Source organism: Erpetoichthys calabaricus, chromosome 4 (genome assembly GCF_900747795.2).
Source record: "Erpetoichthys calabaricus chromosome 4, fErpCal1.3, whole genome shotgun sequence".
NCBI lineage: Eukaryota > Metazoa > Chordata > Cladistia > Polypteriformes > Polypteridae > Erpetoichthys > Erpetoichthys calabaricus.
This window is the reverse complement of record NC_041397.2, coordinates 187,853,745-187,878,665: the sequence shown is the minus strand read 5'-3', so window position 1 is coordinate 187,878,665 and position 24,921 is coordinate 187,853,745. Positions and strand designations below refer to the sequence as shown.

Below are 24,921 nucleotides of genomic sequence, written 5' to 3'. Positions count from 1 at the left end.
TAATTATAGATTAGTATATTCATTTTGTATTGTTCATACAGTACACTATTATATGCATAAAATGTCATACACAAATATTGTACACAAAATATACTTTCAATATTTCTATATAGATACATTGTGAAGGACAGCCGGGTCCCATGCCCGGCAGGGACGCCCCTACTGCATCTGTTCCGGGGGAGCTACCATGGACAGCTCAATACCTCCCCCGGGATGCTTGGTGGCAGCCTCCCTGGCAGACGATGATTCCCCAACCTGGCGCATGGCTCCATGGGAGATGAAGTCCTTCACAGCCTGGTTGGGGACTCGGATGGCCTCCAGGGGGAGCTGCATGGAGTCTGTAGCCCGGCTGGTCAAATCTTCAGCCCCACCCGGAAATGCAATTACGGCCAGGTGATCAAGCACCTGGAATGCTTCTGGGGGGGGGGGGGGATGGGGGGGGGGTATAAAAAAGGCCAGCCACCACCACTCAGGAGAGCCAGAGTCGGGAGGAGGAGGACTAAGCCTGAGGAGGAGTGGTGGATGCAGAAGCAATATTGTCGTTATTGTGAGTGTTTTGGGACTGTGTTGGGCCTGTGGGACACGAGGAAGGCGTGCCCCACGGCTGAAGAAAAATAAAAAAGTGTGTTTATTTAAGTACGTGCCTCTGCCTCAGTCTGTGCAGGGTCGGGCGCTATATAGTGCCTTTCACAACATACCAAATGATTTTGGAATTAAGATTTATCTTCTGCCCTGCAGTAGGCTTGCACCCTGCCTTGTTTGTTTCCTGCCTTGCGCCCTTTGTTGGCTGGGATTGGCTCCAGCAGACCCCCGTGACCCTGTAGTTAGGATATAGCGGGTTGGATAATGGATGGATGGATGGATTTATCTTCATATACTTAACAAACACTGTACATTTCCCAAGTGTATGTGAGGCACACAGAAACTGGACCATTATAGTTTGGAAGTCCTGAGAAGGCCTCCGATCACTTTCCATACAGGTCAGGTCAGGTTGGGGAGCATGCACCGGTACAGTGCATTGCTGCACCCACCACACGATGGTGGTCCCATCTCACCCACCGGAAATTACCTTTTCTGTCACAGCCAGGTGTTACGTGGGCATCCCCTTGGACTGGTCCAGCCACTCGGGTCCTCAACAATGAAGTTCCTGCTAGTCGGATCACCCTCAGGGAAATTGCACCACATGGCTGTAGTGCATAACTGAGGCTCCCTCACAAGGCAGGTAATGTGCCTCATTCAAGACTCCATGAGCAACTGCTCAATCAACACAAAGTCAAACCAGCTGTACCCAAGGATTCTCCAAAGAGAAACAGTACCAATGGAGTCCAGTCTTCATCTCAGATTACTGGATAGCATCCACGTCTCGTAACCATATAACAAGACAAGAAGCACCAGGACTCTAAAGACTTGGACCTTTGTCCTTTTGCATATCTATCGGGAGTTTCCAGCAACCTCATGACCCCCCATGCTCTCCCAATCTGTTTAATGACTTCATTGGAAGAGTCACCAGAGACATGAATGTCACTGCCAAGGTAAGTAAACCTCTCGACAAGGTCAACACTCTCTCTGCAGACAGACACATTGCCGATGGTTGTGCCTAAGACAGGGGTGGGCAAACCTTTTGGCTCAGGGGCCACATTGACTTTTAAAATTTGACAGACAGGCCGGACCAGCACTAGATGCATACATATCAAACATAAACATAAAAAAGGCATTACAATGTTAATATTTACACTCACTTTTAGTGGGAACAGTGTTGTTGATCACCCTTTTTTGCCAGTGCATCAAAGTCTGGTGTTAGTTTTGTTGTGGCAATTCTCAGAACAGATCTGAGGTGTTCATCGCTCAACTGGGATCTGTGGGGTGCTTTGTTGGTGTTCATCACACTAAAAGTCTGTTCACACACATACGTAGAGCCAAACAACACCAGCATCCTCTGTGCCATCTTCTGGATGTTTGGAAATTTGGCTGCACTTAATGAAGCATAAAACTCATCCAGTTTAAGAGAATTGAACTTCTCCTTTAAGACGGTGTCACATTGGGGATCAATCAGTTCCAACTGCAACTCCTGTGGCACTGTTTCAGGGTCCTGTGTGAAGGGACAAGACACCAGCTCAAGTGATTTGTAAATTTTTCCAAAATCAGAGAACCGATGGCAGAATTCTCCATGCAGGTCGTCCAGTGATTTCCTGTTTTTTTTTCACAAGTTGAGGGGCCTCTTTCAGCGTAGCCGGAGTGGGGAAATGAGCGAATGAGTTGTTTAACATTTGCTTTGAAAATAAAGCTAGCTTGGTTTTGAAGGCTCTTGACGTTTGTGTACATTTCATGCACAAACTGGTCTTTCCCTTGTAGCTTCACGTTCGGCTCATTTATGTGTGTCAGTATGTCCACAGCAAAAGCTAAATCACAAAGCCAATCTGTGTCACTCAGCTCAGGAAAATCGTCAGCTTTGTCAAGTAGCTCCAAAAATGAGATAATCTCCTGTTTGAGCTCCCACACTCGTCGACATACTTTCCCCAAACTTAACCAGCGGACATTGGAGTGGTAAAGCAAGTCCTGGTGACCTGCGTCAATTTCTTCAAGAAACTTAATAAACTGACTATGCTGAAGTCCCCTCACTCGAATAAAGTTAACGAGTTTTACAAATGGCTTCACTACGTAGTCAAGCTGCAATACGGATTTGCACAGTGCTTCCTGGTGGATTAGGCAGTGTAAGAAAATTACCTCCTCCTCAAGGTTGTCCTCTTTCACCCTTTCCTGGATTCTTTTCAGCAACCCAACGTTTTTTCCAGTCAGATTTGGCGATCTATCTGTGGTAACGTTGGCGAGCGTACTCCAAGGTAGCTTGTGCCTATTTATGACCCCCGTCACACTGTCATACAAGTCCTCTCCCCTCGTTTTCCCCTTTAGGGATTCCATGGCCAAAAACTCCTCCATTATCTCAAAATTGTCATTAATCCTTTATGTCATTACTTTCGTCCAGTGCCAAGGAATATAATGTAAATGACTCCGCTTTTTTGTTTAACTTACTAGCTAAGTCTTCGTCAATTAGCTCAACACGGCGAGTCACTGTCCTGCGTGATAAGCTAATTTTTTCAAATTTGTTCTTGCTCTCAGGACACAAGACATCTGCTATCTCTACCATGCACTCTTTGAGAAACTCCCCTTCGGAGAAAGGCTTGCTGGTCTTTGCTAATTTGAATGCCAGCATATAACTTGCCTTCGTGCTTGATTCTTGGATGGCAGTTTGTCAGATAAAGGTGTTTTGCTGAACCTGCAAACCAGCTGCCAACCTCTGAGCGGTAGCCGTCCGTTCTTACGTTGACTGGTTGTTAGCGTAACTAGCATGCTTTAACCGCCACCCCTCCTTTAACCGCCACCTTATCGTGGTGGAGGGGTTTGCGTGTCCCAATGATCCTAGGAGCTCTGTTGTCCGGGGCTTTATGCCCCTGGTAGGGCCACCCAAGGCAAACTGGTCCTAGGTGAGGGATGAGACAAAGAGCGGTTAAACAAACCTCCTATGATGAAAAACAATTTTGGACGGCGTTTTCCCTCGCCCTGATGCGGGTCACCGGGGCCCCACTCTGGAGCCAGGCCTGGAGGTGGGGCTCGATGGTGAGCGCCTGGTGGCCGGGCCTGCACCCATGGGGCTCGGCCGGGCATGGCCCGAAGAGGCAACGTGGGTCCCCCTTCCCATGGGCTCACCACCTATGGGAGGGGCCAAGGAGGTCGGGTGCAGTGTGAGTTGGGTGGTGGCCGAAGGCAGGGACCTTGGCGGTCCGATCCTCAGCTACAGAAGCTGGCTCTTGGGATGTGGAATGTCACCTCTCTGAAGGGGAAGGAGCCTGAGCTAGTGCGCGAAGTTGAGAGGTTCCGGCTAGATATAGTCAGACTCACCTCGACGCACAGCTTGGACTCTGGAACCAATCTCCTTGAGAGGGGCTGAACTCTGTGCCACTCTGGAGTTGCCCCCGGTGAGAGGCGCCGAGCGGGTGTGGGTATACTTATTGCCCCCCGACTTGGAGCCTGTACATTGGGGTTTACCCCGGTGGACGAGAGGGTAGCCTCCCTTCGCGTTCGGGTGGGGGGACGGGTCCTAATTGTTGTTTGTGCGTATGCACCGAACAGCAGGTCGGAGTACCCACCCTTTTTGGAGTCCCTGGAGGGGGTGCTAGAGGGCATACCTTCTGGGGACTCCCTCATTCTGCTGGGAGACTTCAATGCTCACGTGGGCAATGACAATGAGACCTGGAAGGGCGTGATTGGCAGGAATGGCCCCCCCGATCTGAACCCGAGCGGTGTTTTGTTATTGGACTTCTGTGCTCGTCACGGATTGTCCATAACGAACACCATGTTCAAGCATAGGGGTGTTCATATGTGCACTTGGCACCAGGACACCCTAGGCCTCAGTTCGATGATCGACTTTGTGGTCGTGTCGTCGGACTTGCGGCTACATGTCTTGGACACTCGGGTGAAGAGAGGGGCGGAGCTGTCAACTGATCACCACCTGGTGGTGAGTTGGCTTCGATGGTGGGGGAGGATGCCGGTCAGGCGTGGTAGGCCCAAACGTGTTGTGAGGGTCTGCTGGGAACGTCTGGCAGAGCCCCCTGTCAGAAGTAGCTTCAACTCCCACCTCCGGCAGAACTTCGACCACATCCCGAGGGAGGTGGGGGACATTGAGTCCGAATGGGCCATGTTCCGTGCCTCTATTGTTGAGGCAGCTGACCGGAGCTGTGGCCGTAAGGTGGTCGGTGCCTGTCGTGGCGGTAATCCCCAAACCCGTTGGTGGACACCGGCGGTGAAGGATGCCGTCAAGCTGAAGAAGGAGTCCTAGAGGACCCTTTTGTCCTGTGGGACCCTGGAGGCAGCTGATAGGCCAAGCGGAATGCGGCTTTGGTGGTTGCTGAGGCAAAAACTCGGGCGTGGGAGGAGTTTGGGGAGGCCATGGAGAACGACTTTCGGACGGCTTCGAGGAGATTCTGGTCCACCATCCAGCGTCTCAGGAAGGGGAAGCAGTGCAGTGTCAACACTGTATATAGTGGGGATGGTGCGCTGCTGACCTCGACTCGGGACGTTGTGGGTCGGTGGGGGGAGTACTTCGAAGACCTCCTCAATCCCATTAACATGCCTTCCAATGAGGAAGCAGAGCCTGGGGACTCAGAGGTGGGCTCCCCCATCTCTGGGACTGAGGTCACCGAGGTGGTCAAAAAACTCCTTGGTGGCAGGGCCCCGGGGGTGGATGAGATACGCCCGGAGTTCCTCAAGACTCTGGATGTTGTAGGACTGTCTTGGTTGACACGCCTTTGCAACATCGCATGGACATCAGGGACAGTGCCTCTGGATTGGCAGACCGGGGTGGTGGTCCCCCTTTTTAAGAAGGGGGATCGGAGGGTGTGTTCCAACTACAGAGGGATCACACTCCTCAGCCTCCCTGGAAAAGTCTATTCAGGGGTCCTGGAGAGGAGGGTCCGTCAGATAGTCAAGCCTCGGATTCAGGAGGAACAGTGTGGTTTTCGTCCTGGTCGCGGAACAGTGGACCAGCTCTATACCCTTAGCAGGGTCCTGGAGGGGGCATGGGAGTTTGCCCAACCAGTCTACATGTGTTTTGTGGACTTGAAAAAGGCATTCGACCGTGTCCCTCGGGGAATCCTGTGGGGGGTGCTCCGGGAGTATGGGGTACCGGCCCCCCTGATAAGGGCTGTTCGGTCCCTGTACGATCGGTGCCAGAGCTTGGTCCGCATTGCCAGCAGTAAGTCGAACCCGTTTCCAGTGAGAGTTGGACTCCGCCAGGGCTTCCCTTTGTCACCGATTCTGTTCATAACTTTTATGGACAGAATTTCTAGGCGCAGCCAGGGCGTTGAGGGGGTCCGGTTTGGTGGGCTCAGGATTGGGTCACTGCTTTTTGCAGATGATGTTGTCCTGTTTTGCTTCATCAGGCCGTGATCTTCAGCTCTCTCTGGATCGGTTCGCAGCCGAGTGTGAAGCGGCTGGGATGAGAATCAGCACCTCCAAATCCGAGACCATGGTCCCCAGCCGGAAAAGGGGTGGAGTGCCCTCTCAGGGTTGGTAGCGAGATCCTGCCCCGAGTGGAGGAGTTCAAGTATCTCGGGGTCTTGTTCACGAGTGAGGGAAGAATGGAGCGTGAGATCGACAGGCGGATCGGTGCGGCATCCGCAGTAATGCGGGCGCTGCATCGGTCTGTCGTGGTGAAAAAGGAGCTGAGCCGCAAGGGCGAAGCTCTCAATTTACCAGTCGATCTATGTTCCTACCCTCACCTATGGTCATGAGCTATGGGTAGGGACTGAAAGAACGAGATCGCAAATACAAGCAGCTGAAATGAGTTTCCTCCGCAGGGTGTCTGGGGCTTTCCCTTAAAGATAGGATGAGAAGCTCAGTCATCCGGGAGGGGCTCAGAGTAGAGCCGCTGCTCCTCCGCATCGAGAGGAGTCAGATGAGGTGGCTCGGGCATTTGATCAGGATGCCTCCTGGACGCCTCCCTGGTGAGGTGTTCCGGGCACATCTAACCGGGAGGAGGCCCCGGGGAAGACCCAGGACACGCTGGAGGGACTATGTCTCTCGACTGGCCTGGGGAACGCCTTGGGATTCTCCCGGAAGAGCTAGAAGAAGTTGCCGGGGAGAGGGAAGTCTGGGCGTCTCTGCGCAAGCTGTTGCCCCCGCGACCCGACCTCGATAAGCGGGAGACAATGGATGGATGGATGGAAAAGTGACGGCTGATGTTGTATTCCTTTAAAACCGCAACGGTTTCTTGGCAAATAAGACATACAGCCTTTGACTGGACTTCAGTGAAAAAGTATTTAGTTGTCCATCCCTTATTAAACACTCGGCACACACTGTCGACTTTTCTTTTCTTTGGCTCACTCATTGTTGCAGATGGGTTCGGAGCAGTAGCAGAGTAATAACAGAGAGTAACCCGGGCTCCGCAAAATCAAGTCAATGTATCACTGCGCCTAATGTGCCACCTGGTGGAACGGCAGGCATTACAGGACAAGGTCTAATTTATGCAGTCATAATTATGATACGATTTGATTTGGGCAATTTTGTACCAATCTTCGGGGGGCTGGATTAAAAAGACCAACGGGCCGGATGTGGCCCACGGGCCATAGTTTGCCCACCCCTGGCCTAAGAGGTCTTTGAAGCCCTGGATCTTGTTTTTTATCCAGTACACTCGAGAGCCCCGATCAGAGCCTCCATTGACTCCATGAGAATCACAGCATCGTCGGCAAAGTCAAGATCAGATGACCTTGCCCAACACCCAGTCCATGCAAGCACTGAACAGAATAGGAGCAAGAACACACGCCTGACGAACCCCTGAAGTAATAAGTTAGATTTCTTTGAGCACCTGGTGCAGCCAGAAAATTTGCCATTACCTCTGTGCTGCGAGGTTTATTAAGGCTGTGAGTGAGAGCTCCACTCAATAGTAGGGAACAGTACATAAAGTAAGGTATTCTTGGTTGATAAATGGCCTATAGTCAAGAGTGCTGAGCCTTTGAATGTTTAAATGTATTCTTGTAGACCAAAAGTAATATTTAGGTCTGAGATATCATTAAAACATCGTATGTCTCTTGAAGTGCTGAGAGAGTGACAGGCTGTGTTATTCCTAAAGAACTTGTGTGGTTCAAAGTGCTAAAGGTTAATCATCATGTGTGTGTCATTCATGGGGCACTGTTGTGGTTAGGGTCTGTGTGTATGCATATAGCTATATATGTGTGTGTTAATCTAAAAATGCAACAGTAGACCAACCCGATAATGAACTTGACGAATACACTTACCCTTGATAAAACAGATAAAGGGTAAGTAGAGGGAAATACTACGATAATACAACTGGGAAAAACAGAGGTTCTGCCTCCACTCTGCACAACATTCACAGTACCAGTGCACAGGTCAGCCATGATATCCAGCAACCTTGAGGGGATCCCGCGAAGTCTCAGGCTGTCCCACAGGACACCTAGATCAAACTGAGTCGAACACTTTATGAAAATTCACAACAGCTGCAAAGAAACTCTACCGAAATTCGTGTTTGCACTCCATGAGAACCCTCAGTGCCATGATGCGGTCGATGGTAGACTTCTTGGATGTAAAACCAGACTGTTCTGATCGCTGGTATGTGAGCAAGTGATCATGGATACTATTTAGGATGACCCTAGCAAGTACCTTACCCAGCATTGAGAGCAGTGTTATCCCCCTGTATTTGCCACAATCCAGGCAATCACCTTTCCCTTTCCAGATAGGGATGATGCCAGTCTCCCAAATGGAAGCAAAGATTGCTTGCAATGCCAGGAGGACATCCTTACCACCAGCCTGGAGAAGTTCACCCCGGATACCACAGATCCCTGCAGCTTCCCTACCCTCAGCTGTTTCACCACCTGTGTAATCTCAGCGAGATCGGGTGGTTCCCAGCTAATTGGAGAATCAGCCACAAGAACCATGGACCCAGAGATTTAAAATGAAAAAAAAAAAAAAAAGATTTCAGATAAAACTCAGTCTCGCTGGAACCATATTAAAGCTTCCCAACCATCTTAAACAAGATGAAAACATGGGAGTTTGAATGTACCTTATCCAAGAACTTGGGTACTCATCATACGCAGACCAAAAAGTGTCTAATGCCTTTTATAGCATTAAACCTAGAACCTGCAAGGGGTAAGGTCTCAAAATGTGATTTAGAGATGATAAGTCAAAAAGGCAGCATAAAGGCAAAAGTGAAAATGCTATGCTTAACAAAAATAACGAGCTTCCCTAAAATAAAACAATGTTGCATAAAAAAGAACTTTAGAGCTTAAAATAAAAAACACCACAGAGAACTAAACATTAGCACAAGATCTGTTAAATTATAGAATTAGTCTGAATACTTTTTTGCATGACACTGTCAAAGATGTGGAAGGGGTTTGGAATTGTTCACCTTAACCAGGGATATTAAGGAGAGGTGCGAGGAATATTTTAAGGATCTCTTAAACCCAGCTGACACACCCTCCTCTAAGAAGGTTGTGCTAGATGCATTTGATGGAGGTATACTGCTGGAAAAATAGATATGAATGAGGTAAGATGTCTTAACTTTGATTTCACTTGAAATGGGGAGTACTTTAAACCAACCCTACCTCCCTGCTCCAAGAGTGCTGTATAAGAAATTCCAGCAGGAAACTAGTGATGATATCCCACATGAAGTCTTGTACTGAGGACGGCTGATGCAGTACCTGAGAATATAGAAGATGTTAATTACTATATTGTATGTTGTAATTAATTTAATTAATTATAGAAAACAAACAAACAAACAAACAATATATAAACAAACAGAATGAATACGTAATTTGGCAGTACTGTGGTTCAGCAAGACATATTGTTATATTATTAAACAGTACATAACAACAAATAATGCAATGCAAATTGACACAAAGGGCAAAACCTTTATGAAATACGCCCAAACAACTGTTAAATCTGACACACTGACTTTTAAAATTTTGCGCTAAATTTGATAAAGTAACAGATAATACTGAATTAAGAGAAAGTTATTGTTGGTAAGGATGAATGCACGTTTTGACACCTAAAAAGTTAGCAAACAAATTATATATCCTACTGGACCACTGTAACAATGTACTGCTAGTATAGAACTGTATGTAAAATGTCTCTTCCAACAATACTAAAAATATTTTTGTAGGCACTATCCAGGAGACATGGATAGTATCTGTTTCAGCAAAATTAAGTCAACATTTCAGGTTTATTAAATTAATTTTAGGTTTTTATGCCTACTTGGTTAGTATATTGTATTTGCCTATGCACAATACAACATTAAATTATATGAAACTTCAATAAAATTAAATGAAGCAGCAAAGGCATGACCGTCAAAATAAAGAACATAAAGTGGTCTATACAGAAAAAAATGTAACATCTCTTTCTTGGAGTCTTTGCTAGAAATCTTAGTCTTGCACTATAATATCAAGCTTTATTTTAGATAGCCTTCTTGGGCTGTGAAAACCGTGCTAAAAACATTTGTCCTGAGTGTCACTTGGGCAACTGTACAGATGCGTCGTGTATAAGCATTAGAACTCAAATTACTTGGGCTGTAAAAGTGCTGTCAGTGCTGCCATTCTTTGGAGAAGTTATGTCTGAGTGTAGGTTTGCGCGAATTATAAAATACCTGCTCTTTACCAGTAATGAAGACTTTGATAAGAATACTAAACCAGCACCAAAAATGAACAACATTTGGGAGATATACCAGGCGATTACTGTAAAATTTTGGAGCGTTTACATTCCAGACCGCGACGTCACCATCGATGAAAGCCTCATGGTTTATAAGGGCAAACTGTCATAGATACAGTACATCACGTCAAAAAGAGCAAGATTTAACATAAAGCTTTATCAGCTTTATGAATCTAAAATGGGATACATTTGGAATTTGGTTCTGTACACAGGGAAAGGGACAATGTTTGGTCCAAAATACAATCAGTACGGCATTGCTACATCATTGATGCAGACTTTGATAGATGCTCTGCTGGATCAAGGTTACTGTGTAACCATGTTCAATATTTATACTTTGCAAGAACTATTTGACATCTTGCTGTGAAGAAAGACTGACGCATATGGAACAGTGCATCCTAACCATCATGACATGCCTGAAGACCTTGTCGGAGCTAAATTATAGCGAGGTGTGCTAGTAGCTTAGCAAAAGGGTAAAGTGCTTGCGCTGAAATGGAAAGACAAGAAAGATTTGTCTTCTTAGCACTCTACATAATGCAGCTACAGTCACTGTACAGGCAAAAGGCAGGTTATAAAGCCTTGTGCTGTGGTCGACTACAATAGCATGATGGGTAGGGTAGATCGTGTGGATCAAGAATTGACTTTCTATCCCATTATGCAGGGGCAACAAAAGAAATACTACAAAAAGATATTCTGTCATTTGGTGGAACAGTGCATTTGGAATGCATTCGTGTTACACAAACAAAAAGCATGCAAGACTCTACCTCATGCATACTTTACATGCCAGCTTGTAGAACAAATCACGCTACCGCTAAAGAGATGCAGTCGACCCAGCACATCACAGATCAATCCAGAGCATCTTATTGGTAAACATTTTATTCATTATATACCACCAACAGAAATAAACAGAATCAAACATGTACCTGTGCAGTGTGCTGTTCAAAAACTGATGAATATGGAAACAAAATCCGAAAAGAAAGAAGCTATTATTATCCCGACTGTGACACTGGATTGTGTCTTTCACCATGCTTTAAGATTTACCACACAAAGGACTCATTTTGAAATGATATACTATTTTGGCATCATTAGTAGTATTATTATTACTGTTATTATTTTTGTTATTATTGTTCATTTGTATTATTTTTATTTATCATTACTACTGTTATTTGTATCAATATTATACTTTTGAGATTTAAAAAAATAAATTTTTCATGCCAAAAAAAATGCAATACTTTTTACATTTTCTTGGAATAAAATGCAACACTAATATACAAGAAGGCACAAACGTAAGTGTTGAGATGCAACTGTTTGTATGCACAGCTTATTACACAAAATGAGAACATGCTTTGCCCCAATATCCATTAAAACAGTAACCCAACAATATGTTATAATTTAAAAAAAAAAAAAACAAAACACATACAACATATTGTTGTCAAGTATCCCATCTACTCAAATCTGTCCCAATATCATTACACAGATCAATATATTAATTGGCAAGAAATTTTATTCCATATAATGCCCATTGAGAAATTCAAAACTATCGTGCAAACGTTGAAAGATACATAAGTAACACAACTTAGTTTTTTGCTTTGTAAAACTACAGTGAAATTCTGAGGTTCAAATTCCAAATTCTTGTACACCAGGGGATAAGACCGAAAGGGAAGGATTGTGTCTACTGCTAAACATATGCAGTATCCATGATGTATCCATTTAAAATAATAAATCATTTTTAATTTTAGATGTATCGTCTATCATCATAATAAAAAAAAATTACACTATTATGATTTTTGTACAAGACAAAACACCATTACTCATTTAATAAAATGGAAACAAATCATATTAGAAAAATTGAAAAGCGGGTATTCAACCTAAAGAAGACTGTGTATGGCATATTTTATTAGTAACTGGACCACTATTCAAACATTTACGTTTATCTCCTTGAGAAAGAAAGAAAAAAAAAAAAAACAGTTCATAATAAAGAATAAAATCTTAATAGGTCTACTATGTAATACAATGCTGTTTGTTGTTAAAAGTATTTAACACAAATCATGATACTTTATGTCTGACTGTAAATACTAGATCAGGTCAGTCAGCTCAGTGTCCTATTTGGCAACCCCCCCAGGTAGACAAAGGGTCCATCCCCTGGACATGACCATCTATCTGCTGCAGCCAGGTGTTACGTTGCCATCCCCTTAGCCTGGTCCAGCCACTCGGGACCTCGGTTCACGAACGTCTCTGAACACGTACAAATCGGGTTACGAACAAAAAGTTCGCCAAACTTTTGCATCTGTTCACGACCACACACTTGGTATACGAACAAGCCAGTTTCCCTTTCGGTTTGTGCGTGCAGATGATTTCCGCACGTGTTCAGTCTCTCCCTGTGCAGCGAGCCAGACAGACAACACACAAACATGAGAGAGAGAGAGATGAGAGAGAGAGAGAGAGAGACAGACAGACAGACAGACAGAGATACACTCGAGAGAGAGAGAGAGAGAGAGAGGGAGGGCTGGCTGCATAAGGCCGAGAGGGCAGTTAAAGAATGCACCGGGCTTGTTTTTAAAGAGACTGATTCGAGCATTGTTTTAACCTTGTTGTATTTAACAAAGACTTTTTTCTATTGGATTTTAACCTCCACTTCACTTTTGTTTACAGCGATCGGTTTGTAGCATGCATTGTTGCAATGTTACTCTTCTTGGTTGTTTATTAAATTACGGATTTTTAAAATGTTCATTTTTTTCCCTGTGCTTAAAACTCAAAACAGGAAGCACCAAGACTCTAAAGACTTGGACCTTCGTCCATTTGCACACACACTCCTTTCCAGCAACCTCATGACCCTCCATGCTCTCCTAATTCATCTACTGATTTCATAGGAACAGTCACCAGAGACATGAATGTCACTCCCGAGGTAAATAAACCTGTCAACAAAGTCGACATTCTTTCCGCACACAGACACAATGCCAATGGCTGTGCCTAAGGCCGGATTTATACTTCACACGACGCATGCTGCAGAGGATGCTCCTGCTATGCAAGCGTTGTACTGTTTATACTTTCGCACGTACTTTACGTAAATCTGGAGGAATCCACCAGGTGGCAGTGCGAGATATTATCACGGGGAGAACAGGTTTGGCTTCGCTGTGTTATGAATTGCCTGGAACACCCATTAAAATCCGATGACACCTTACTGCAATATCTCTGAAAAGGATGTTTAATGATTAAATCCATCAGTCTAGGGATTTGTCCATTTCAGCTAGCATTGGGCACGAGGCTGAAACAATCCCTGGACGAGGCATCAGCTCATCGCAAGGTGAATACAAGCACACACATACATGCTGGCGTCATTTTAGTGTAACCAAATCTGCATATCTTTGGAAGGAAACCACCGCACACTGTGGAAACCCAGCAGGAAAACATGTAAACTCCAGGCAGGGAATATCAGCGACGTGACTCCCTGCAAGACAGTAGCGCTAATGCTCCGCCACCGTGTCACCCCCATGTGTGTAATTATTAACAGTGTTCATTATTTAAACGAAATTACGGATTTATCTGTAAAATGTAACATACATACTTCAATGCATTTCATCATGAAAGTGGTATCATGTATAAATCTAAGGATTCTAAATGTGCAGAGAGTTGGAATATCGTACATTTAATGTGCTCAGTGTGGCGATCTATTGCTGTTTGCCACTGCTGTCAGTACTGGAGGAAGCCCTAGGAAAAAAAAGACGGCACAGAAGATGGTATGTGAGGCTTTTAAAATGTATCGTGTCATTATGATCGGGAATATACGACGCTTGAATATAAAAGCACCACGAATGCATCTGTATGTCGGCATTTTGCTTCACCACTTCGAACCATTCATCAAACATCGAAGCGCACACACCAATCTCGTAGGATCCTCAAAGCGGCTTTCTGTCACATGTAGATAGTAACCAGAGACTCTGACGTCACATTCCAACTTTTAGCACACTGCGCCCCCCGACTTTTTGCTGGTACTGCAACTTGCGCACGCATCGCGTTAATTGCTGAGGACCTGCTCAGAGGATACATCAAATGAATGCTGGAAATGCGTGGCAGCCATGATGCAGGCGTGTACGTGTTCTGAGCATGAAGTATAAATGAGCCCTAAGAGGTCATTAAAAGCCTGGATGTTGGTTTTTTCCAAGACACTCGTAGAATTCAAACAGTCAGACTCCTTGCTCAGTCTCTCGACAGCCCCTATTAGAGCCTCCATGGACTCCGCAAAGATCACAGCATCATCGGTAAAGTCAAGATCAGTGAATCATTCTTCACCAACAGATGCCCCACAGCTGCTGGACCCCATGACCCTGCCCAACACCCAGTCCATGCAAGCATTGAGGAGAGTAGAGGCAAGAACACATCCCTGATGAATCCCAGTATCAACTAGGAAAAACGCAGAGGTTCTGCCTCCACTCTGCACAGCACTCACAGTGCCACTATACATGCCAGCCAGGGGATCCTGTGAAATCTCAGGATGTCCCACAGAGCAGCTCGATCCCCAAGCAACTGAGTCGAACACTTTACAAAAAAAAAAAAAAACTGACAAAGGTTGCAAAAAAAACTGCCACTATTTGTGTTTGTGCTCCATGAGAACCCTCAGTGCCAGGATGCAATCCATGGTAGACTTCTTAGGCATAAAACCAGACTGCCCTGGTCATTGGTAGGTGAGCAAGTGGTCACGGATCCTACTGAGGATGACCTTGGCAAGGACCCTTATCCGGTATTGAGAGCAGCATTATGCCCCTATAGTTGCCACAATCCAGGCGATCACCCTTCCCTTTCCAGATAGGGACAAGAAGTTCTGTTTTCCAGTCAGTTGGGATGATACCCATATCCCAAATGGAAGCAAAGATTGCTTGCAATGCAAGAAGGACTGTCTTACCACCAGCCTGGAGAAGTTCACACCAGATACCACAGATCCCTGCGGATTTCCCTACCACCTGTGCAATCTCAGTGAGACGGAGTGTTTCACAGAATAGTATAAATATAAAAAAATACCATCTTCTGAGATCCAGCACTTTTCTTTGTTTTACTTCTTCTACAGACAAATGCTGAGTAAACTCCTGTAAATTCCTGTGTTTCTCAGATGCATTCATCTTTTTAGAACCAGTCTTCTTCGCACTGCCTATAAAACAAGTTAATTTTGATATTTTTATACAGAAATGATTCAAGTCAGTTAATTTTAAAAATACATGTAAAATAAATGTCAATGCCAATCAACATTATAGTCTTTATTACATACAATAATTATTAATGAGGAATACATCAATTTCAGACTTCTCTTTTTATTCCATTCTGGTTTGAATAATATTGCCGAATGTATACAGAATATGGAATTTACACTTAAGGAAACCTGTGAGCATATATTTTGCAACCATGACATACTTAAATATACTTGGTAAAGCAGGTTTGAAAATGATTTGTTCAAGGCACAGAGAAAAATTCATAAATAAATGCAAATTTCTATAGTTAAGTCTTGCAGCACTGTGTGGTTTAGACCAGGGGTGGGCAGATTCAGTCCTGGAGGGCCGCAGTGGTTGCAGGTTTTTTCTCCAACCCAGTTGCTTAATTAAAAACCAATCCTTGTCAATTATTTAATTTCATGGCTTGCTAGCGCTTTAAATCTGCTATGTAAGGCCATTCTCATATCCTAGATTTGTTTTCCTTTCTAAGGATATCATCCAAATGATTTGAAGTCTAAAACAGACGAGTAATTCTCAGTGCTTCACTTTTTTCTCTTCACTTTCCTTCCAAGTATTTCATTAAACCCAGTAGGGCATGATGAATACACACAGGTGTAAATGGTAACAAGCTAAATGGAGAACTGCTGGTTTCTTTTGTCATTTGCATGTTATTGCTAATAAGGAACAATTAAAAACCAAGACTACAGCTGTTTAAGACTAAAATAAGCAATAAGGGTTCAAAATCTTAACGTGCGAGACAACTAAAGTGAAGCAGAAGTGTTACTTGAGCAATGAGTACTTCTTATTAAGCAACTGGGTTGGAACAAAAACCTGCAGCCACTGCGGCCCTCCAGGACTGAATCTGCCCACCCCTGGTTTAGACATACTCTTCCAATTTACAATGACAATGACATTCTCTTATGACACGGCTTTAATTAAAAAGAGATATTGCACCACACCTGCATTGTTCTAATTTAGAATCACCTATCAACCTGCTACAGTCATATCTGGGACATATGACAGACACCAGAGTACTCTAAGGAAAACCATGAGGACATGGATTGAACATACAGACTCTACACAGATAGTGCATGGAGCCAAGATTCAACCAAATAAAATAGTCAGAAAATGAAAATAAACCTATATATATCCTGTATACGCAAGGACAAAAGCATATTTTTAAAAGAGTTTTGCAAAAACACCAACTGGCACCATTACAAAGCCTTTTATTGTAGATATTCACAATTATGACACAAAAAAATTTCAGACTGTGTGTGATTATAAGAATGTAGATTTAGCAAACCTGATATCAACTGCTTAAAATTTCACATAAGACTGGGAGATATAACGGATTCCAATTTAATAGGACATCTGATATTGTAAAATACATTCCTTGACACCATACATTATTGGATGACACAAAAAATGATGATTGTTTTCATTTCATAAATAAAACTTTAATTTTGAAGAAATATACTACATCTGCATTTGTTTAAATATTAACCACAAGAGATAACCCAATACGTCAAAACAAAAATGCTGCCTGAATTCAAATAAACATTCAAACTATCTTATGAGGCAAAATAACACTTATAAGTAAGTGTTAATATAATAAGAGTTACTCTATAATAATGTAATAAATGTGGTAGTGTATATGATGGTACAACTACCGTTACCTTTCTGTTTAATAAACTTATGAGTTACCCACTTTTGTTGAAAAAGTAAAAGTTGAGAACAATATCACTGGGAGTATTTGGGAAGGTTTTTTGTGTCCATTCACATATCATTTGCTCTCTTGCAATTGAACATACCTTTTAAAAATGAGGAACAGGAAACCAAGTCAAAATGTCTGCTACATTTAAAGGTTGCAGAATTTGAGCATGGAACCTACTGTATGTCCAACCCGGTACTAACGAGGTGTACCTAATAAAGTGGCCAGTGAGTGTAAATCATGTGAAAATGCACCTCATGAAATATTATTAATCTGTTTAATATATGTGGAAAATTCAAGATTTAAACATCATTTAAACAGTATTTTTAGATAAAGGTGATGTAATAAGGAAAAAAAAATGAAAATTTTATTTTGCAATAATTTATTCAGCAAAAAAATAACAGATTTCTCCACAGCATCTCAATAGGATTCAGAATCATGCTTTGACTTGGCCATTCCAGAATCCTCCATTTCCTTCTTTTCAGCCATTCCTTGGTGGCTTTAATGGTACATCTAGCATTAAATCTAAGTGTGAATTTAATCATAATTGCAAAGAATTATGAGCTCATCTTGAATCAGGATTGGAATGATTATAATTTAAAAAAAAAAAAAAGAACTGAAATCATAATTTTATTACATGGCAAAACAGAACGAGGATAATATACTAGAAAAGGCTAAAGATTAAACATATTTCTACAGCCTAAATTAAATATGCTAAACCCAAAGGTTATGGAATTAAGTCTACCTGCATGTCATCTGCCTACCCTCCATTGAAATCCACATTTCAGGTTCAACTGGCTCTGGGTACCTGCCGTGCACCTGAGACTTAGCAGACATTATACTGTACTATGAAATGAAATTCTGTTCTGTTTTTGCATTAGACTCACCATTTGCCCCTGAAAATAAATCCACAAATCCCTGAGCAATCACAGTCCTCACATATAAAACCTCTTTTTAAACTTATCTTGAAAATACTAGAGACAGGATTGCAATCAAAGCACTGCAATTATAATGTCAAAGCAAAGCCTACCTGTTCTGCTTTTCATTCTAGTCAGCACAGCGTCAAAATCTGTTGTATCTATTTCCCAGGCAAGCATGGGCTTAACATGCCTAACAGACATATCTTCTAAGTCAGTCTCTGCTTTACAGGTTACACTGGAGATGCCCTCATTGCAGTTTGATACAGGCACTTCAACAAAAGATGAGGCTCTGTCGTGTGTTCTTCCTGGATTTTCTGCTGAAGTGCAAGGTGATTTATATATTGATGCAGCTTGATTAAGAAGGGCGTAGTCTGAACAGACAGTGTAAAACTTTTCCCTAGAGTGTGTCACGGGGCAAGTCCAGGGATGCTGTTGATCATTGGAACCTCTTCTGCGAACAGCTGAAGCATCGTTACTAACTGAATTCAACAAACTGTGTTCAACATCTCTGCTGGGATTCTTTGTATCAGTAGTCTGATTGCCACTGTCTGTGTTATTTGCTCCTTGAGTTTCTGCAGTGTTAGGCATTGAATGTAACTTGGATAGGTAGAGGAACGTCTGCTTATAAGGTTGTTATTCCAACTTTGTTACAGACAAACAGCATATACGAAAACCTGCAGAATGCAAGGAAAACAATGTTTACCATTATAGAACTAATAAAATTATAAATAAATAAAAACTAAAAATCTCATTTTTCTCCAAAATATCAAATCACTGGTTATTCCTAGGGCCTCATTTAAATGTTTAATCAATTACTCATAAAGTGATTAATATATATAAAAAGTAAACACTTATTCCAAGTTAAAAACTAAACAATTTTCAAAAAGTCAGAATCAGAAATAAAATAGTATATTATATAAATAGTAGTGCCTGCAGTATTTATGGTACAAATTTCTACATACAGTAAAATTCCAATAGCCCTTCACCAACTGGACAAAGAAAATGTTTCCATGTTTAACATTTTTAATTTGGAAGAATAGAAACTTTTTACATACAATATATATCATCAAAATCATGACTTATTTCAAAACATAACACACGTTATTATTAAATTGTGCATCATCTTGTAGTGAATGATTTTTATCAATAGTGATGAACGCTAAGTGTAATTAAAAGCAAGTTGTAATTATGAGTGTTTTACATTATACTGCATAAGGCAAGAATCAGCTGTCTTTAATATGGTTATGTAGATTCTTGTTGTAAAAACATGTCTAACCACAATACAGTATATATTATATATATATACTGGGGATTTGGGGTGGGTAGGGGAGTGTGTGTGGTTCTAATGAGGTGGGGTTAGGAAGGTGTTGATCGTAAAGTAAGTAAGATTTAAGGCCAGTAGTAAAAGTGCCAGAGAGCTGGCTGAATCTTGGCTATCAAACGAAAATGCCATTAATTGACATTTGGACATGAACCCAGCATATACAAACTTAAGAAGAAGAAGATCCTCATGATAAATAAAACTTTACAATCAACACCTTCCTAACCCCACCTCATTACCCCCCACCACACCACACACACTCACCTACCCATCCCAAATCCCATACTTTATGATACATGATTCATTCTCTCCCTTTGTGTATCTCCAACTACATACATACATATATATATATATATATATATATATATATATATATATATATATATATATATATACACACACACACACATGCACACACAAAGTAAATTTAGAGTCTGAGATTAACTTAAAATGCACTTATTTTGGGATGTCGAAGGAAAGCTATTGTACCTAGAGAAAAACATCAGCCACAGGGAGAATGTGCAGACTCCACACAGAGATAACTAGGCAAAAGATTGGTACCAAGGATGCTGGATAAGTGAGGCAGTTACTATAACCACTGCACCTCCAACCATTTAACTCTGTACTACTACTGTTTACAGCTCATCATAGATCTTGCAGTTACTTCAAACATTCCATACTGAAAATGTTCTCTGGTTGACATAAAAGCGGCTGAGACGATGGGGTATAAGTGGAAGGTGTGCATAGGCTTCAACATTTAATGCATTGACTAGTACTTAGAATATGAAAGTGAAAAGTAAATCACCGAATGTGGATAACTTAAGAGTCCATGTTACTTTTTGAAATGTTGACAAAAACTACAGAATGTTATTTACAAAGCAAAAAAATAATATATACAACAGAGGAACAAAATAATCACTGATTTATATCCACTTTGTTAAAGCAACTGTGGTTTTATTCTGGAAACAGAGAGATGAATTGTTTAGTAAAGACATGTGAATTCCAAGTTTTGAAGGGATTTGAGACAATTCCTTTGGCCATTCAGCATAATGGCCAGGGGCATGCTGAATAATTATTCACCAAAATGTAAATGCTATGCACCTTCAGCTTGAAACAAGTACAAAACTGTCATGTATTTTGCAACACTGTACTGCAAGATTTCATAATAAACAGGACAATATAACTAACCTATTTTCTCCGCTCTTATTTCTTACTACAGTACTAATATCATTCAGTTTTCCTAGCTTAAAACTGCTGCACAAAAATGCAATGATACCTAAATTACTCGCTTTCTGTCTTACACAATCGCATTTTGGAAAAGGAAAAAAAAAAACTTCACAGTAAATCGTCACACCAGCAATTTTGGTTTGGATTAAAAAAGACGCTCCCTGTGCTCTACGGTCCCATCACAAAAACCCAAGGTACTGAAACGCAGAGACAACAGGTTGGTGTCAGGTGAAACAACCTGGTCTTGCTATCGCGACGCTGTCAATACGCACCTTTACGGCTCCGCAGGCAGGTATTTATTGAAGCACTGTACGCTTTTTCTTCAAGCACCGCCCTCCCCTCTAACGTACATTCGAGTAGTCTCTCTTCCTGGTGCGCTGCGCTTTTGGCTGTACCATTCTACAAAATAGGGGGTTACATTTTCACAAAATATATAGGATAAGAAAAAAAAATTAAAAAATAAACTTTTTAAAATCCTGTATATTATATAAAAAAATCAAACGAATCGTATCTACTGAGTAGAATGGATGTAAAGAAAAGCAGTATTTGTACTGAAATGCTTCACCCTGATCACCAAATTCACCGCCGGCCGTGGAGGCGGGATTACTTCGCGTAGCCAATCAAAGAGAAATCTGTCAGAAACACGTGTTGTTTTTTTCAATTGTCCCGGCTTGGCTTGTTGCCCTAGATACGTTTCATTGCTTCCGCAGGTCGCTTTAAGCGCATGACGGGAAGTGTATGTGAAGAGTTGTATAGGTGCCAAAAGCATCAGGGTACCTGAATTTTATGTATGTATTTTACTATTGGCTCCAAACGTGTATCTCTTGCATTATATTTACATGATTCGTCTTACACCCCGTATTATGACGCAAGTGGTTCTTTCATACATTTTTGTACATATAGAAAGTCATTAGATTAAAGACCATCAAACTCTAATATATAAATGTGACACTGAATGGGGAGTCTATTTGCCTGATATGGAGCTCTAGCACTGGGCTTATGTTCACCATCTGTCGTGGAACTAGTTCTCTCCTGCTGAGACTCCTTGTGCCTGGCATACTACTGACACAAATCTGGCAAATCAAAAACTAGGTACATATTTGGGCCACATAGAAGAAAACAAACGACACATATTAAAGAGAAAAACGAGTGTGTTTTGTGATTGAAATGAAACTTTCGATTTTAGTTGAGTTAGACTCAAGGCAAGATGCATATGCAAATAGACTGGGGATGCCTAGATGAGCAGTTAGCATATTTTAGAACCGCCTGGATGACGCTTCCATTCGTGATGAATCCAGCTCCTACCACTGATAAAACTTCCCCATTATATTCTTAAAAGCAGTTCTAAGATTTGTAATGTTAGAAGTAATGATTTTGACAGGCATACTGTTCACCCATGTAGAACCAATTTAGAATTGATAAATAACTTAACACACATCTCTCTGTGTGGGATGTCTGCTGAAAGTAATTATCGTCTTAGTTAGATTGAGTCCACTAGAGAGAGCATAACATTTTTAGCACCTGACTTTTGCACGGCTCTGTACCTTGTGCTATAAACAAATCACAGACACGCCAAATGTTGGTGCCTGCATCTATATCCAACTACAGCTAGTGTAAAGAACTCACTGTTCCAACAGAATATAGGAAGGGCAATTAAATTGTTCAGCAGTCCTAAGTGAATTGTGGCTGGATTTCCATTCATCCATTTCTTGAAGCATTTTTTAAATTATTTCTGGGACTAAGAGCAAGGCTGTCTCAGTTGAGTGTTATGCCATCACTGTTATTGAAAGTATGATACAGTCATTGGCTCATCATGGGACACATTTTACATTAAAAATGTATATTTTAAATTAAACTTTTTCGTTTTTTGCATATGCAAAGAAATGTAAGGATTTGAAGAGCTGACATGAATTCCAAAATAATATGCTAGGTTTAATAGAGAGCTTTAAAATATTAAACTATTACTTACACTACACAAAGACTGTAGTCAATAAGGAAAGTTGTCGTCTAGTGACATGACATTTTCAAATCCACATAATTCAATTCAGGGTGGCAGAATCTATCCAGTAGCACTGGTTTCAAGGTAGGAATCAACCCTAGGTGGGGGTCCATTACATCAGAGGACCAACACTCTCTCTCTCACACACACACACACACACACACACTCAAACTCACTTAATATGGAACAGTTTAGAGGAATCTAGGAGTAATAGTGGAGAGTCAGCAGATGAAAAAAATACACCAGCACAGGGAGAACATGCAAACTCCACATAGACAATAACCAAGCACAGAATGTAATTCAAGAATGCTATATTTGTGAGGCAGCAGTGCTAACCAGTGTGTCACTAAGCCTACCTCAGGTTAGGTTACAAAGATGAAAATCTGAAACAGCAGAAAATAATCCGCTTGTGTCAAAAATGAAATGTTGGAGCAAGCAAAAAAAGTGGCACAACACAATAAACATGTTAACACAGTAAAGCATCATTTAACTCCAGCAGAATTCTTTCATATTAATGGTAAATAAAGTACTAAGGGACTCTGGGGTAAATTAAGGGGAGGTGCATTTAGGACTGAAGCCAGGAAGCACTTCCTGTATTCAAAGTGAATTTCTGATGATATTGACTAGACCCATCTACCTAAAACTTTTACACTAGGAAAATTTTGAGTGATTACACTCAACATGTAAAAAAGGAGGTTCATAGACCAGGCATAGTATACCACTTAGTGCCACAACAATACTTCTCCTTGTGTTGTGTAAGGAGATGTGCACAGCCTTGGACCTTAACATTTCAGACATTGTTACCTATTATCATTCAGATAGATAGATAGATAGATAGATAGATAGATAGATAGATAGATAGATAGATAGATAGATAGATAGATACATGAGATATTGCTGATGCGACTTGAACATCTTGTGGGGCTTAAAAGGGCTGCTCTTAACTGGTTCAGGTCATATTTAACACTTTTCAGTGACTTTAAATTCCTCTTTTTCGTCTACTGCTCCTCTTAAATATGGTGTTCCTCGGGGATCCATTTTGGGTCCCATTTTATTCTCTATATACCTTCATTCTATTGGAGTTATTTTTAGGAAATTTAACATTTCTTTTCACTGCTATGCTGATGACACACAGGTTTATATTCCTGTCTGCAACTCAGCAATCAATCAACTACACAACTGTCTTTCTGAACTAAGATCCCGTATGGCTAATCATTTTCTTGATCTGAATCAAAATAAAACAGAGGTGCTTATAGTGGGTCCATCAGCTAAAGCCCAAATTGGTCTTGGACTTCTCCGCTCTTTCTGTCTTTTGCAAACCTCAAGTTCACAATCTTGGTGTAATCTTTGACAGTAACCTCTCTTTTGAGAAACAAGTAAATTCTGTAGTCAAGAGTTGCTTTTTCCAGCTTCGTCTATTAGGTAAGATCAAGCATTTTTTATCTTCTAGGGATCCTGAGAAAGCTACTCATGCTTTTATTTTTTCTCGCCTTGATTACTGCAACTCGCTGTATTCTGGGATTAACAAATCCCCGATGCACAGGTTACAGTTGGTCCAAAATACTGCCGCTCGCTTTCTGGTTGGGGCAAGAAAGTATGACTCTGTTTCTCCTATTTTAACTTCTTTACACTGGCTGCCTGTCAGTTTTCGAATTGATTTTAAAATCTTGCTGCTAGTTTTTAAATCTTTACATGGGCTTGCTCCTGCCTATTTATCTGAACTGTGTGCTTTACACCAGCCATCTAGAGTGCTTAGATCTTCTGGTCAGTTGTCTCTGGTTGTCCCTCATACCAAGTGTAAAACCAAGAGGGACAGGGCTTTTGCAGCTGCTGCTCCTCGCCTGTGGAACTCTTTACCTCATCATATAAAGGAGTCGTCTACAATTGAACTGTTTAAAACAAGATTAAAGACTCATTTCTATTCACTTGCATTCCGTGACCTTCATTAATACTAATAGTTTCCTCATTGTGACTATATAACATCACTTCTATTTATTATTTATTTTATTTTTATTTATGTTCATATATTTTTATTTCTATTTATGTTATTTGTTTGTTTTTTTCTTTTATTCTATTATTGTAAAGCACTTTGGCCACAGCATTCCTGTTGTTTTAAATGTGCTATATAAATAAATTGACATTGACATTGACATTGACATACATACATACAAAGAAAATTGCAAGGTTACAGCGGCAGACATAAAAAGACTCAACTATACTCATAACAAAAATTATCATATACATAAGAATGTTAACAAAGTAAAAATATATGTAAAACAAGAATTATCTCTAAGTATATTAAGTAGATATTAATCAATCAACCTTTATTGTAA

At 41.6% G+C, this 24,921-nt stretch overlaps 1 protein-coding gene across 1 annotated transcript in view; it reads right to left on the bottom strand.

Annotated features, from left to right (window-relative positions):
* LOC114650425 (basic immunoglobulin-like variable motif-containing protein) overlaps positions 1-21,162 on the bottom strand; it is a 36,526-nt gene extending 15,364 nt beyond the window's left edge. Inside the window, exons 1-4 of the mRNA XM_028800044.2 lie at positions 20,862-21,162; positions 18,152-18,715; positions 15,226-15,352; positions 9,114-9,209 (exon numbers count right to left, since the gene is read on the bottom strand). Of these exons, the coding sequence (XP_028655877.1) occupies positions 9,114-9,209; positions 15,226-15,352; positions 18,152-18,629 (701 nt within the window). The 5' untranslated portion in view covers positions 18,630-18,715; positions 20,862-21,162. The remainder of the gene's footprint in view (positions 1-9,113; positions 9,210-15,225; positions 15,353-18,151; positions 18,716-20,861) is intronic.
* Between the last annotated feature and the right edge of the window lie 3,759 nt (positions 21,163-24,921).